The sequence below is a fragment of the Ursus americanus genome, chromosome 7, assembly GCF_024610735.1.
Source record: "Ursus americanus isolate L20-20 chromosome 7, mUrsAme1.1.p, whole genome shotgun sequence".
NCBI classification, from domain to species: domain Eukaryota; kingdom Metazoa; phylum Chordata; class Mammalia; order Carnivora; family Ursidae; genus Ursus; species Ursus americanus.
In genome coordinates this window covers 55,945,272-55,958,030 of record NC_142133.1, presented here as the reverse complement: position 1 = coordinate 55,958,030, position 12,759 = coordinate 55,945,272, and the positions used below count along the sequence as shown (strand labels likewise).

General features: G+C 44.1%; 1 protein-coding gene across 5 annotated transcripts in view; it reads right to left on the bottom strand.

The window, feature by feature from the left end:
• Window positions 1-570: 570 nt before the first annotated feature.
• The window catches only part of DHX57 (DExH-box helicase 57), a 55,819-nt gene continuing 43,630 nt past the window's right edge, over window positions 571-12,759 (bottom strand). For 3 of the 5 annotated variants that reach the window (XM_045809030.2, XM_045809032.2, XM_045809031.2), the window contains 5 exons: window positions 11,288-11,422; window positions 10,314-10,388; window positions 8,248-8,382; window positions 4,999-5,199; window positions 2,584-3,307 (listed from right to left, as the gene is read on the bottom strand). In XM_045809030.2, the coding sequence (XP_045664986.2) occupies window positions 3,164-3,307; window positions 4,999-5,199; window positions 8,248-8,382; window positions 10,314-10,388; window positions 11,288-11,422 (690 nt within the window). In that variant the 3' untranslated portion in view covers window positions 2,584-3,163. Of the gene's footprint in view, window positions 2,450-2,583; window positions 3,308-4,998; window positions 5,200-8,247; window positions 8,383-10,313; window positions 10,389-11,287; window positions 11,423-12,759 lie in introns of those variants that run through there. The other 2 variants (XM_087863719.1, XR_015725279.1) reach the window with 2 other exon arrangements.

Here is a 12,759-nt window from a genome sequence, read left to right as displayed (position 1 = left end):
ACCTTAAGGATTAGTGACTGGCTGTAAGTCCTATTTAAGACCAATCTCTTTGATACATGGTTTTGGGGGTGATAACTTAGAAATGGCAAGAAAAAAGTCTCTCCTGGAAATGACTTATCATGGTTAATGGTTTACACAGTCATTACACAGCTTTACAAGTGTGAGGCTTAAAAAGACATGGAAGAAGCCTGTCACTCTGGAACAGTCTGAAGCTATTGCTGTGACAATACATGGTACTAGCTGTTTCTACAGTGTTCCCCCTGAGGCACCGTACTGTGAGTACTCAAGTATCGAGTAACACAGTTTCATGATCAAGATCTAACTTTTTTTTTTTTAAGATTTTATTTATTTGACACAGAGAGAGAGGTAATAAGCACAAGCAGGGGAGAGCAGACGGAGAGGGAGAAGCAGGCTCCCCACTGAGCAGGGAGCCCAATGCCGGACTCGGTCCCCGGACCCCGGGACCAGGGCCTGAGCCAAAGGCAGACGCTCAACCGACTGAGCCACCCAGGCGCCCTAAGATCTACCTTCTGAAAACAGTAGCCCATCTTGCATTTATTAACTGGCTAAATATTTTAAGCAAACTTTCCCCTTGCATTTGGGAGAAAATAAGCCTTAGGAATTCTGCTTAATTCTAGCATGACTTGGAAGGAAAGAGCCAGTGTCTGCCTAGGCTTGTTTAAGCATAATGGCAGTGTGAGCATAATTCTGCTGCCCCCAGGGATCCTCATTTTATGTGGCAACTAGGTGACACCCACAAGACACACTGCAGGTATGACGCCTGAGCTCCCCAGCTCAGCCCAGCAACTGAGAAACACAGCAGGGCTGCTCTCAAAAAGCCAGCCTGGGCTGCGTCTGAAAACCACACCCTCAGTCCCAATTTGCTTCCATTTGCTACATTTTAATTTTACAAAGTACTTTCACAAGGTTTTATTTTATGATAACCTCATAGGGACATATTCAAACCATTGCCTAGAAAGGAAAAAGAATATTTACCCTATGCCTACAGAGCCACAGGCTGTGTGCTTTGGTGTACTCGTTAAACTGCTCCAATAACAGAATGGGAGGATGAAGACCAAAGTTCATTACTTGTCAGGGAGTCTGAATTGTAACATGCAGATACGGAACTCGAGGAGGAAGAAGACAAAGCGAATGCTTTGCCAACCTACGACCACCTCTGCAAGAATGTTCACCTATTCTCACTTCCTGAGCACTCCCCATAGACAGACTACAAAACCCTGATGCAGACTAATTTTGTAGCAAGTACTTTACCAATATCGCTTCCCAGCTAGATTCCAGTAAAACAAATACTTAAGAAACATTTCCAGAATTCTCCATAAAATGAACTTTAAACGCTGGCCATCTTGCTGGGCCTGAGAAATCCGGTTCCACCTTGAAAGGCTATACTGCATTCTGATCTTCAATTGTGAAGAAGTAATCCTGTTTCATTTACTTCATAATTTTGATGACGGGGGCTTAAGAAGTTTAGTTTTGGTGGGCAGGATTTTCTGCCTCAGTGTCTTCAGTCAAGGCTTCCCGATCTTTTCCACATTCTGGCACCTCTGTGGGAGGAGTTGTGCGTTTGTATGTGGCTGCAAGTAACCAGCCCAAGGGTAACTTGCCGGAGGGGCGCGATTCCTCAGCACTCTGGATGGAAAGTTCTGGTATTTACCGCCCCACTGTATACTCTGCTGCAAACCTGCGTGGAAAGCTGAGGTTTGCTTGGGCAGATGGCTCCAGCTCGGGCAGCCCGCATGAGCTCCACGATAGCACCGAGTCAACACTGGTTAAAGAAAATGTTCTGGAGCGTTAGTTGTGACCTCCTTCATTTCTCCTGAGCAGTTCTGTAAGGTGAGCCTTGTTCCAGCAGCAAGTCAGAGCTTGAATCCTGGGGCTGCTATGCATATGCGTGTTCTTTTATTTAAAGTGATGACATGAATTAATGCCTTTAAAAATACTGCTTAGAGTCGAGGCTCTTCAAGTGCGCCACAGCTTCAACACGCCTGATAATGACCGTTCTGGACAGTCTAGGAGGTTTTCTGAAAATTTAACTGAAATAATACCTTGAAAAGTGAACCCCCTTCACGGAGGGGGTTTGGCTGATTAGTTCGGATTCTATCTATAGTACGGAATCTGCAGTGACTCCACCTGAGCGCCGGACAAGCATAAGAATATTTCTTCTACTCAGCTCTTCGGGATGCTTCCTGGCCACACGGATAAATGTCCAGAGAAAATGTAAATGTACTGACAGTTTTTCAAAATGCTAGCTCCCCATTCACCTAAGTGGCGGCTGAAAATAAGCAGCCTCCTGGAAGATACTTTTATGGCTGTAAATCCGACACTAGCGTGGCAACCTTCTCTACTTCGACTGTGCCAAGTCCGCCCTGAGAACACCATCCAGCTCCCCGTTGGGTAATGTGAAAGGTGGCCATTAGATCTGGGCGTGTTCCTAAGAGAGAGCAAAGATTCCTAAACGGAAAACCGAAAACAGAACGAAGACATGTAGACTGTTCTGCTTTTAAGAATAAGAATGGTAAGGCTAAAACCAGCTTGCATTTTAATGACAAATAAGAGCTCTTCGAGTTTGTGTTTTCAGGCTGACCTTTAATGAGTAAAAATAAAAATCCCTCACAGATCAAGTTTAAGTTTACTTTGTAGCCAACAGCCTAAAATGAAATTTTAATTTTTCTTGCTCACATGATTTTTTTTGTGCCTCTCTGTTCTAACTTCTTTCAGATGAGCCTTTATGATAGAAAAAAGCATTCAGTATTTCTCCTCATGCTCCTATCTCACCCCAGTAAAAAAGCAGGAGAAAAAAAATACATAGATTAAAACAGAATTGTATTAAACATTCACTTTTGTATTATGAGGTGAATTTCATCCATTCCAGGATAGTCACAGAGAAAAAGACAGGCAAGCTGGTTTTTAGACTGCCTCACACGGACACTCCGAATTGTGCCGGGAGTGATCTTGTTCTGTTAGAAATACTCAGCCTGGGAAACCTCCCTAAGGGTGTGTGGTGCCTCCGCTGACTGCGCAGTGCCCGCCCTGGGCTCCTTCCCCAGGGCGGCCCCAAGCACAGAGCTTGGTTGGAGGTAGAGATGCTGCTGTTATTTCCCAGGTGAGCAAGAAGCAGGGGAGTAGCAAGCACTCTCCTAAGACTTTATTGTGTGGTGACAAGTTTCACAATCATGCTGATGATCCGGGATCCTCGAGGACATGTACACAAGTCTATGCTTGGGTTTTTTATCTTATCCTGGAGGAGCTGGTCAAGTTCGCAACGGAGTTCCTTTACTAATTCAGCCACCTAAAATGAAAGTTGCAATGTGAGCAGTGACTGGGGCAACAGGGGAGGAAAGGTTATTAAAGGAAATGTCCCACTGATGATTATCACTGTTCTAGATTTCTGGTAGTAATTTTAACGCCATGCGGGGGGGTGGGGTGGGGTGAGAAACTAAACACATTTTTATTCTAAAAGGGCTTCTCAAATTTCTTGATGCAGCTGTAAGAACATCCACTCAATGTCAGCTCTGCAATATAATAAACGGAATCTATTATAAAGAGGCTCCTCTATCGCATCTCATTTAAAGAAAAGATTAAATCTGGAAGAATGGCTTCTATGGAGGGTTCTGCATATTAAAGCTTGGTCAACGTTCACAATTTGCTCCAAGAGGAGACGCAGGAAAATGGAGAATTAAAAATGCTGGATATTAAACCGAAAAATCTGTAGTTTGGGGATACATTTGATGCTTTCACAGGAAGAAATACCTCCACATTTTTTACGGCATTTTCGTATGCTGATGTGTAGTGGGCTTTGGAGATGTCTTCCCAACATGGTCTGCTGCTCCCCATCATTTGACAACCATGCAGTTTGCACCTGACCTAACTCAGACAGGCTTATTCCATGAGCTTTGCCAAAGTGAAATGGCTCCAAGCATCTGGGCCTTAGAGTATATGATGGTCCTTTGGTCACAGAAATTGGTTTAGGAGAGGAAGTTCCTTGTCTCCCTTCTTGGACAGTATGCTGCTGCACAGATGTGAGGCCTGGAGCTATGGCAGCCATCCTGCTACCATGAAGTCAGCCAAGCTTTTGTTGTCCTTGAGCTGCTGAATTAAACCAACCCTGCCTGGCCTTCTTGACCTGTTCCATGCAATACAGCAGCCACGTGGTTAATATAATGGTCAGTCCAAACAGATGTGCTGTGAGTGTAAAATACACCCCAGGTTTTAAAGATTTAATATAAAAAAATATAAAATATCTCAATAAATTCTTATACTGATTACATATTGAAATTAAAACTTTTTAGCTGTATTAAGTTAAATAAAATTAAGATTAATTTCACCTATTTTTTATATGTGGCTGCTAGAAAAATTGAAATTACATATATGGCTCACATATTTTTATTGGACTGTGCTGCTTTAGACTTTACAGTTAAATGTGCCAATAAATTCTCTTTAATGTTTGAGTTGCTGTTTCTGCTTTTGCCACCTTTCTACCAGATGCAAATGTTAAAATGAATTTTTATTTCCTAAACATATACTCCCCCTTTAATGTTTCTGCAGATATTGCAATAATGAATACATGAGACCTGAGAGTAAAATAATTCAGACACATTACTTTCTTTTTTTCCCCCCTTAATGGTAGTGGTAGAATCAGGGTGATTTTTATTTATTTTTGCTCATCTATAGTTTCTGATTTTTCTTCGGTGAACATGTGTTATTTGTATAACAATCAGGAAGGTCCAGCATCTCACTCACGGCTTCTGTCCCAAACCCTTCACACCAGCCCATCCTGGGCTCCCCTCCCCGTACACTTCTCAGTCTCTCACTGAGCACCCAGCCCTGGCCTCCCTCCAGATCGTTCTCCGTGTCCCACTGTCCCTCTCGTTGTTCACTCTTCCTCAGCTCTGTTGTCCTCGCCCCAAAGGAACGCCTGCTACTTGACAGCATTCAAGCCCTCAGGGCCCGCGCCTCACAGACAGGCCCACTAGCCCTTACCTGATGGGATGCAGCCGCAAAACGGATCCAACCATCATCCAAGGACACAACGAACTCCCCTCTCTGAAGCTGCACGCTCACTTGGCCTCCCCCGAACAAGACCAGTGGGTACACGGACACCATGCTGCAGTCTCGGATGAATACCCGGCTAGTTTTGATCTTTTCGTGGTACACCAGGTAGGGGCTGTCAAAGTGTCTGACCTGGAACAGAAAACCTCAGATGATGACACTGGCAGCCGAAGGGGAACTCCCCCCATTCCACGGATCGAAGTACCGCCTGTCCATGAGCGACTCCCCAGATTTTCCCCAGCCGGTACCTGCCCCCGACGCCAGGCTTCTACGTGCAATCGCCTTCTTGACGTCTCACTCTGGATATCTAATAAGCATCTCAGACTTACGTTCAAAGCAATTCTTGATTTTCCCCTCCTTCCGGTATTCCCTTCCCGCTCAGTGCATGATGTTCCCAGCCCCTCACCGCGCACGTCCCACATTTAGAAGCCACCCTCAGCTGCTCTTTCCCCTCGCTCCATCGCAATTATCGCTGGGTCCTGTCGGTTCTATTTTCAAAACACATAATGAACTGACATATTCTCCCCACTGTGACAGCTACCGCCTCAGCTCAGAGCATCTCCGACAGGCACAGACCGCTGCCACGACTTCCTAAGAATAAAATCTCAAATCCTTAGCGTGGCCTGTAAGGTCCCACACAGTCCGGCCCTGCCTGCTTGTCCCAGGCCCGTAAGGTCCCACACAGTCCGGCCCTGCCTGCTTGTCCCAGCACAGCTGCTCCTCTGGCACCTCGTCATCCCACTCTGCCTGTCCTGCCGCTGGCCTGCGTCTCCTGGAGCACGCCAATGTGCTCCTGTCTCATTTCCTGTGCTGGAATGTTCTCTCCTTAGATATCTCCGTGGCTCGCCCTTCACAGCATTTAGGATCTGCTCAGTTGTTTTCTCCTCAGAGAGTTCTTCCCTGACCACTCTCGACAAAACGGCCCCTCTCCTGTCACTCTCAACCTCTCTTATTCTTTTATTTTTCTTTCTTTCTTTTTTTTTTTTTTTTTAAAGATTTTATTTATTTATTTGACAGAGATAGAGACAGCCAGCGAGAGAGGGAACACAAGCAGGAGGAGTGGGAGAGGAAGAAGCAGGCTCATAGCAGAAGAGCCTGATGTGGGGCTCGATCCCATCACGCCGGGATCACGCCCTGAGCCGAAGGCAGACGCTTAACCGCTGTGCCACCCAGGTGCCCCTCTTTTATTTTTCTTGATAGCATTTGTCACTAACCTGAGATTATCTGTTTACTTATTTCTCGCCTGTCTTCCTCAGCAGAACAGAAGCTCCCTGAGGACACAGACCTTGTCTGTCTAGTTCATCCACTGTCCTCCATGGCCCACAACAGTGCTGGGCGCGGAGAAGTCGCTAGTAGATACTGAATGGATGCATGAATAATTTGGATTCATTGCATGAATGTCATGGTAAACTCAGAAGAGGAGGAGTGGAGCTAACTCAGACCTCTAGCTCCTAAGTACGTGTGCAGCCGAGAGACCAGATGACCTTCTGGTCCTCAAATTCTTTGGGCTTAAGGAGACCCTATTCATGCTTGGCTGCCATGTTACTCGGTAGTTGCAGGGGGCTGACCAGCCCTAACACTTCAAATTCTCTTCCTCCATCCTCCTGTCCTCTTTTGCTCCATCTCCCCTCCAAGTTTTACTGAGCATCTGCTTTCAGATGGGGGCCCTGCTAGATGTCGAGAATATAAAAATGCATACCATACAATTCCTGTCGTTAGGAATTTCACAATTCCACGAAGGAGATGTACCATAAACCATAAAATAAAGTGATAAGCACAACGGTGGATAAAATGCATGCCACACAATGGCAGGACCGGAAGTAAAGAGCAACTTTGAGGGAGAGCTTCTTCATGGAAGCTTGAAGGTTAGGAGCCTGCTGAGAATGAGAACGCCATTCCAGGTCCTGAGGAAGTGTGTCCACGTCATGGCACACAGAAGGACCACGGGAAGAGCGGCAGTGGACATGGTACAGGAGGGGCCAGGCACGCAGGGTCCCAGGAGCGTGTGCAGGAGACTCCATGTATGAAGCGTTCCAAGCCAGGGAATGACGTGACCGAATGTGTGTTTTGCAAAGTTAATTCTGGCAGCTGTACCATAAAGGTTGGAAAGAAAGGACTGAAAATGATAGCACTTTTGGCAGGAGACAGAAGTTGGGGTTTGAACTGAGGAAGGGATGGTGGGGAGAAGAGGAGTAGGCCCATCCAAGAGTGTCGGAAGGTGCAACTGCTAGGACCTGGGGTCCAATGGACCGGAGTAAGGAGAAGAGTGGCAGGGTCTCTGTGAGCACAGGGTCTGCTTGGCCTGGTGCCATTCAGCAAGACAGGGAACACGGGAAGAGAAGAGGGAAGTGGAAGGTAATGAGTCTGAGGTGATTGGAAGGAATCTGGCTGATGATCTCCAGCAGGAGAGCTCAGAAAAAACCCAGGCCAGAGAGAGATCTGGGGCTCTGTGACAGCACGCAGGGGCAGTTGGAACCACAGTGCTGTACTCCGGTGGTTCGGGAAGAATAAGTGCCCTGTAGCGGGAAAAGGGGGACTAAGGACAGAACCACTATTTCAAAGCAAAGGATGAGGCACTAGTCAAAGAGGTGTCAGGGGATGATCAGAGAGAGAGAGAGAGAGAGAGAGAGAGAAGAAAATGGCATTTCAGGAGCAAAACCACATCAAAGCTAGTTGCAGGAGGACGGGAGGTTAGGAGTGTCAAACACTACGCAACAGTCAAGGCTGGGGAGGACCAGGGGGTGTTCTCTGGGTTTGACAGCTAGGAGGTGACGTGTAACCTGTGGTGAGTTGAGCGGAGCAGCGGGAGCAGAGCCCGGCAGTTGCAGGAGGAAGGAGCACCGAGGAAGTGCCATCAGCAAGTACAGCTCATTCCCCTTTAGGGCACACACTTAGTGAGGCAGTTACACCCTGACTTCTTAAATCACCACTGCAAAGAGACCATTTTACAACTGAGAGCAGGTTTGAGCATTTTTTTGGAACCCAGAATTTTCTTAAAATGGAAACAGTCTTTCCCCAAATGGTCCAATTTCTAGTCTGTTCATGCTTATTCAACCATCCCCAAGTCAGTGGTGCTGCTGGGGACAGAGAATGATAGAAGGTTTGGCTGACTCGAAGGGACTGTGCTGCTCCCGGTAAGACCTGCCATATGTAAATATAGGTGTACCCCACCATTCCGACCTGATAGTTCACCGAGGAAGGGTGAATGTGCACATATCCATCGTTCTTGGTGACAAACTTCAACTCATCTGATTTGGGTTGCATTCTGACAGCTCCGGTACTGGTCTTCTGAAATTTCCCTTCTGGGCTTTTCACCTAAACAACAGGTATTTGGGGAAAAAAAAAAAAGTGTGTATATATATATATATGTATGTGTGTGTGTACATATATATACATATATATATTTCCATGATAGGAAGCATCCCTTGGCACGAAACCAGTCTTGTCTGAATGCTTTTGCTGTTTCTTCCCTGTTTCCTTTTGAAAGCAGTGTAAGCATACTTTCCCCCCTTTTCTTTCTTTTTTTGAACCACCAAGAAGTGTGGGTGAGGTGCAGCAGCTGCGGGAGACTAGTACACTAGCCCCATGGGGGTGGGCGGACGTTGCTACTGGAGGTCTGCTCCGACTCTCAGCTGCAGAGATCCAGCCAGTAACAGTGCGGCAGGAATCTGCTTCAATCCTAATCTGATTTTTCCAAATGCATTTCTTTCCAAAAGAGGGGGAAAATGATATGAATAAACACATTATTTCATTTGAAAAGAAAAAGTTTGTGTGCACATATACATACATATGAATTTTATATATATCATATATATATATGTTTTGCAAAAATAATACATGGTTACTGTAGAAAGTAACATATTAGGAAAAAGGAAGAAAATAAAGATATCCTGTGATCACATGATTAAGAGATAACTAGCACTGTATTTGATAAATATTTTAGTTTGCGGTGCTAGATTTGTTTATATACAGAAGCAAAGAAAACTATAAACATATAAATAAAAGTATACACGTAGTGAAACTAATGTAGGATCATTTTCTACAATCTACTTTTTAAACTTAATACACTGAGAACATCTTTCCATGTTGTTCAATATTTTCTTAAAACATAATTCTAAATGGCTACAACTCCTTATAAGGATCTATAATAATTTAACTAACAAATTCCCTATTACTGGTACTTTAGATTGTTTGCGATTATAAACAGAGCTAGAATGAACATTCTCCTAGCTGTACCTTTATGCATACATGCAATTATTTCCTAATCAGTAAGTCCTCAGAAATGAAATCTAGAATGGGTGTATCAATTTATACTCCCACTAAGAGTGAGAGGGTTCATTGTGGGGGGCTTCTGACAGCACCAGTATTACAATTTTTAAAAACTTGCGTCACATCATAATGACCCAAAGCCCATAGTTTACCTTAGGGTTTGCTCTCGGTGGTGTACATTCCACGGGTTTGTGCAAATGTATAACGACGTGCATCTATTACGATGGTATCATACAGAGCTTTTTCATTGCCCTAAAAATTGTCTATGCTCTGCCTATTTATTCTTCCCAATCCTTGAGTTTTTTCTTCTGTCTCCATACTTATGCTTCAAATGATTTTTTAAAATTTCAAATGGTTTGAAAAGCATGCTAGTATTGAGCAGAAAATGTGCCAGAAATTCATCAGCAGATGTCAACCGAGCATTTAACAAAATGTTAAATGAGAAACAATTTAGCACTCTGACAAATTCATAGTCTTTCTAAGTTTGACAAGGACTGGATAATTAAAACTTAGGTAAAAGTCCAACAGCACATATAGGAGGGTTTTCCAGAAGGCTGGCCACAGGTGGTCCCATGGCAGAGCCCTGGCTTGTTTGATTTTGTTCTTATCTAAGTGTAGTCCAGAGCAGAGGCCATAAGGGAAACTGTAGTAGAATCAAGCTTCTATCTAATATAGAAGGCTAGTTATGCACAGGTTACCTGGCAGGGTAGCATTTATGTCCATTTAAATTTCTAGAATGTCATAATATGTCAGGATTAAAAAGGCACCTCATTTTATACAATAAATGTGTTCTTGAACAAGGTATCTGAACAGATTTGGGGAACTGAAGGATTAGAAATGTATACAAAGTTTAAAAGGCTCTGTGTGTGTTCATATATATCTCTTTAAAAAGACGATTAACGTATATGTCTTAACTTACGTCCCTTGGCTACAAATCGAACAAGAAGTGGGAGGACCCAGGAAAGATGTTTTGTTACCTGCACTACATTTGGATAAAGAGCAGCACACAGCATTGCTGATATCAGCTTGGGGTTCTCAGCATTTGAGTTTGCCTATGAGAGAAAGACAGCATTGATCTTACAAGTAATGTGGCTACTTCTGTCTGTACCCCGGAATTTACCATCATTTTTCACCTGATTTCTATCTTAAAACAAAACTAAAACACCAAATTTCTATCTTTTTGCTAGAAAAATTCTTTCTTCGTAAGTGAAAAATAAGTCTACTGGACCATATTCACACAGGACCCACTCCAAGAAGCCCACAGTGACTCTGGGTCTCTGCAGAGCAGTTACAAAGCCAGTGTTCCTAAGGGTCGGCGGACAGAGATTCTGGCTCACAAGATGCTCCCGATCTGCAGGAAGTACTAACTGCACTGAGAACAGAGCAGCATCGGGTTTGTCCTGAAGAAGCGTTCCTCCTGTCGTCATATAAAAAAGCTGTCCTTGGTTGCAAAAAGGCTGGTGTGATTTAAGAAAACATTACTGAAACATCTATTTCACCTCTTATAGGCTTATCAAGAACTGGTGTGGGGGCGTCTGGATGGCGCAGTTGGTTATGCATCTGACTCTTGGTTTCAGCTCAGGCCGTGATCTCAGGGTGGTGAGATCGAGCCCTGCATCGGGCTCTGTGCTCAATGTGGAGTCTCCCTTGTCCATTTAATTTTTGAGTTGCTCTCCCTCTGCCCCTCCCGCTTGTGCTCTCTCTCTCTAATAAATAAATTAAAAAAAAAAAAAAAAGAAACCAGTGTGAAATTAAAAAAAAATAGTAGCAACAATGAACAGGAAAACCCTTCTGTTTTTAGAAGTGTTACCTGACACTTATTTGTGGAAAGAAAATCAAGAATGTCACTAAGCCCACTGCTCAGAGGGCTTAAGTGAAAAATTAAGTGAGTTAATATACTATCCATGTGCTAATTAAAGAGAAATAAAAGAACTAACCACACATTCTTTACCTCTTCTCCTGTGGCATCCAAAATACCATCTCCTCCATGGGCCCTTTTCTCAATTTCCCTTGCTCTGAGTCCCTCCTTTACAAAGCCTATATCTGATAACAGTTCAGTGAACTGTCGTTTGAGGCTGGCCATTTCCTGAAAGAAATGGAAAAAAATCTTTAAGTCTGGGCAGCAGCAAATCACAGGTGAGTGCAGAGTCTTTACTTCAGTGGACAGTAGTGAGGCTCCTACAGGTTCACCAAAGAGGTATGAAGATTGTCTTGTCTGGTCATTTCCAGAAGGGTACTTTTTACTTTGACAAACCAGCAGATAGAGTGAAAGAGTTAGACAGAAATTCAACCAATTTTAGAAAACCTAAGGATCATTTATTTAACTCTAAATCATATTTTTAAAAAACACATTCATTGGAATTGGGATAGGTCTGAGTTTCCTGGCAATTCTTCCGACAGCAAAAAATACAGTTTACTTTGGACCCCCAACTCAAGGTGCTGTGACATTGTCTAGTTTTTCCTACTTACATTTCTGCTCAGGTCCCCTTAGTTCCTCACTGGAGCCTAGAGTGGTTAGTGTTCTCTCTCAATGGATGCAGAACACCCAGCTCAGAACTTACTTCCTACTACCTTGTGATCTCTCTGGCTCACATCTTTTCCTAGGAATAAGGACATTATTAAGTGGTTTAGATTTAGACACCCCTTTGTGTCGCTGAGCACAAGAGTGAGAAAGAAAAGAACATGGGGCGCCTGGGTGGCACAGCGGTTAAGCGTCTGCCTTCGGCTCAGGGCGTGATCCCGGCGTTGTGGGATCGAGCCCCACATCAGGCTCCTCCGCTATGAGCCTGCTTCTTCCTCTCCCGCTCCCCCTGCTTGTGTTCCTTCTCTCGCTGGCTGTCTCTCTGTCACATAAATAAATAAAATCTTAAAAAAAAAAAAAAAGAAAGAAAAGAACAGACCCCTTTCTCTTCTGGTCACCGTTCAAATAGAGGCTGTGTATCAGATGATAGGGAAGGAGATAAGGACAGTCAAAGGAACTGAGAGCCAAGAAATCCTGCCTCTTGATGGCAGCTTAAGTATTTTCTTGAAATGTCTCACGTACCCATGGATAACATAGCAAAATATAGCTAGGACTTCTCTATCATGACAAGGTTTTAACTGATATCTTAATAAATCTTAATATCTCTAGTGAGAAGGGGAACTCTGATGGACCTTCTATATCAGGGCAAAACGTATATACATCCCGAAGAAAATGAATACATTACATAAGAAATGTAATCTGAAAGAAACGTCATTTTATACTTAAATATTAATGACTTGAGGACATTTCTATTAGTGCACCTTCCATATAACAGTGGTTGTCGACCCTGGCTGCATACTAGAATCCCCCGGTGCGCCCGACGACGACCACAAACAGATGCTCTGGCCCCATCCACAGAGATCAGATGTAACTGGCCTGGGGTGGAACCTGGGAATTTTTAC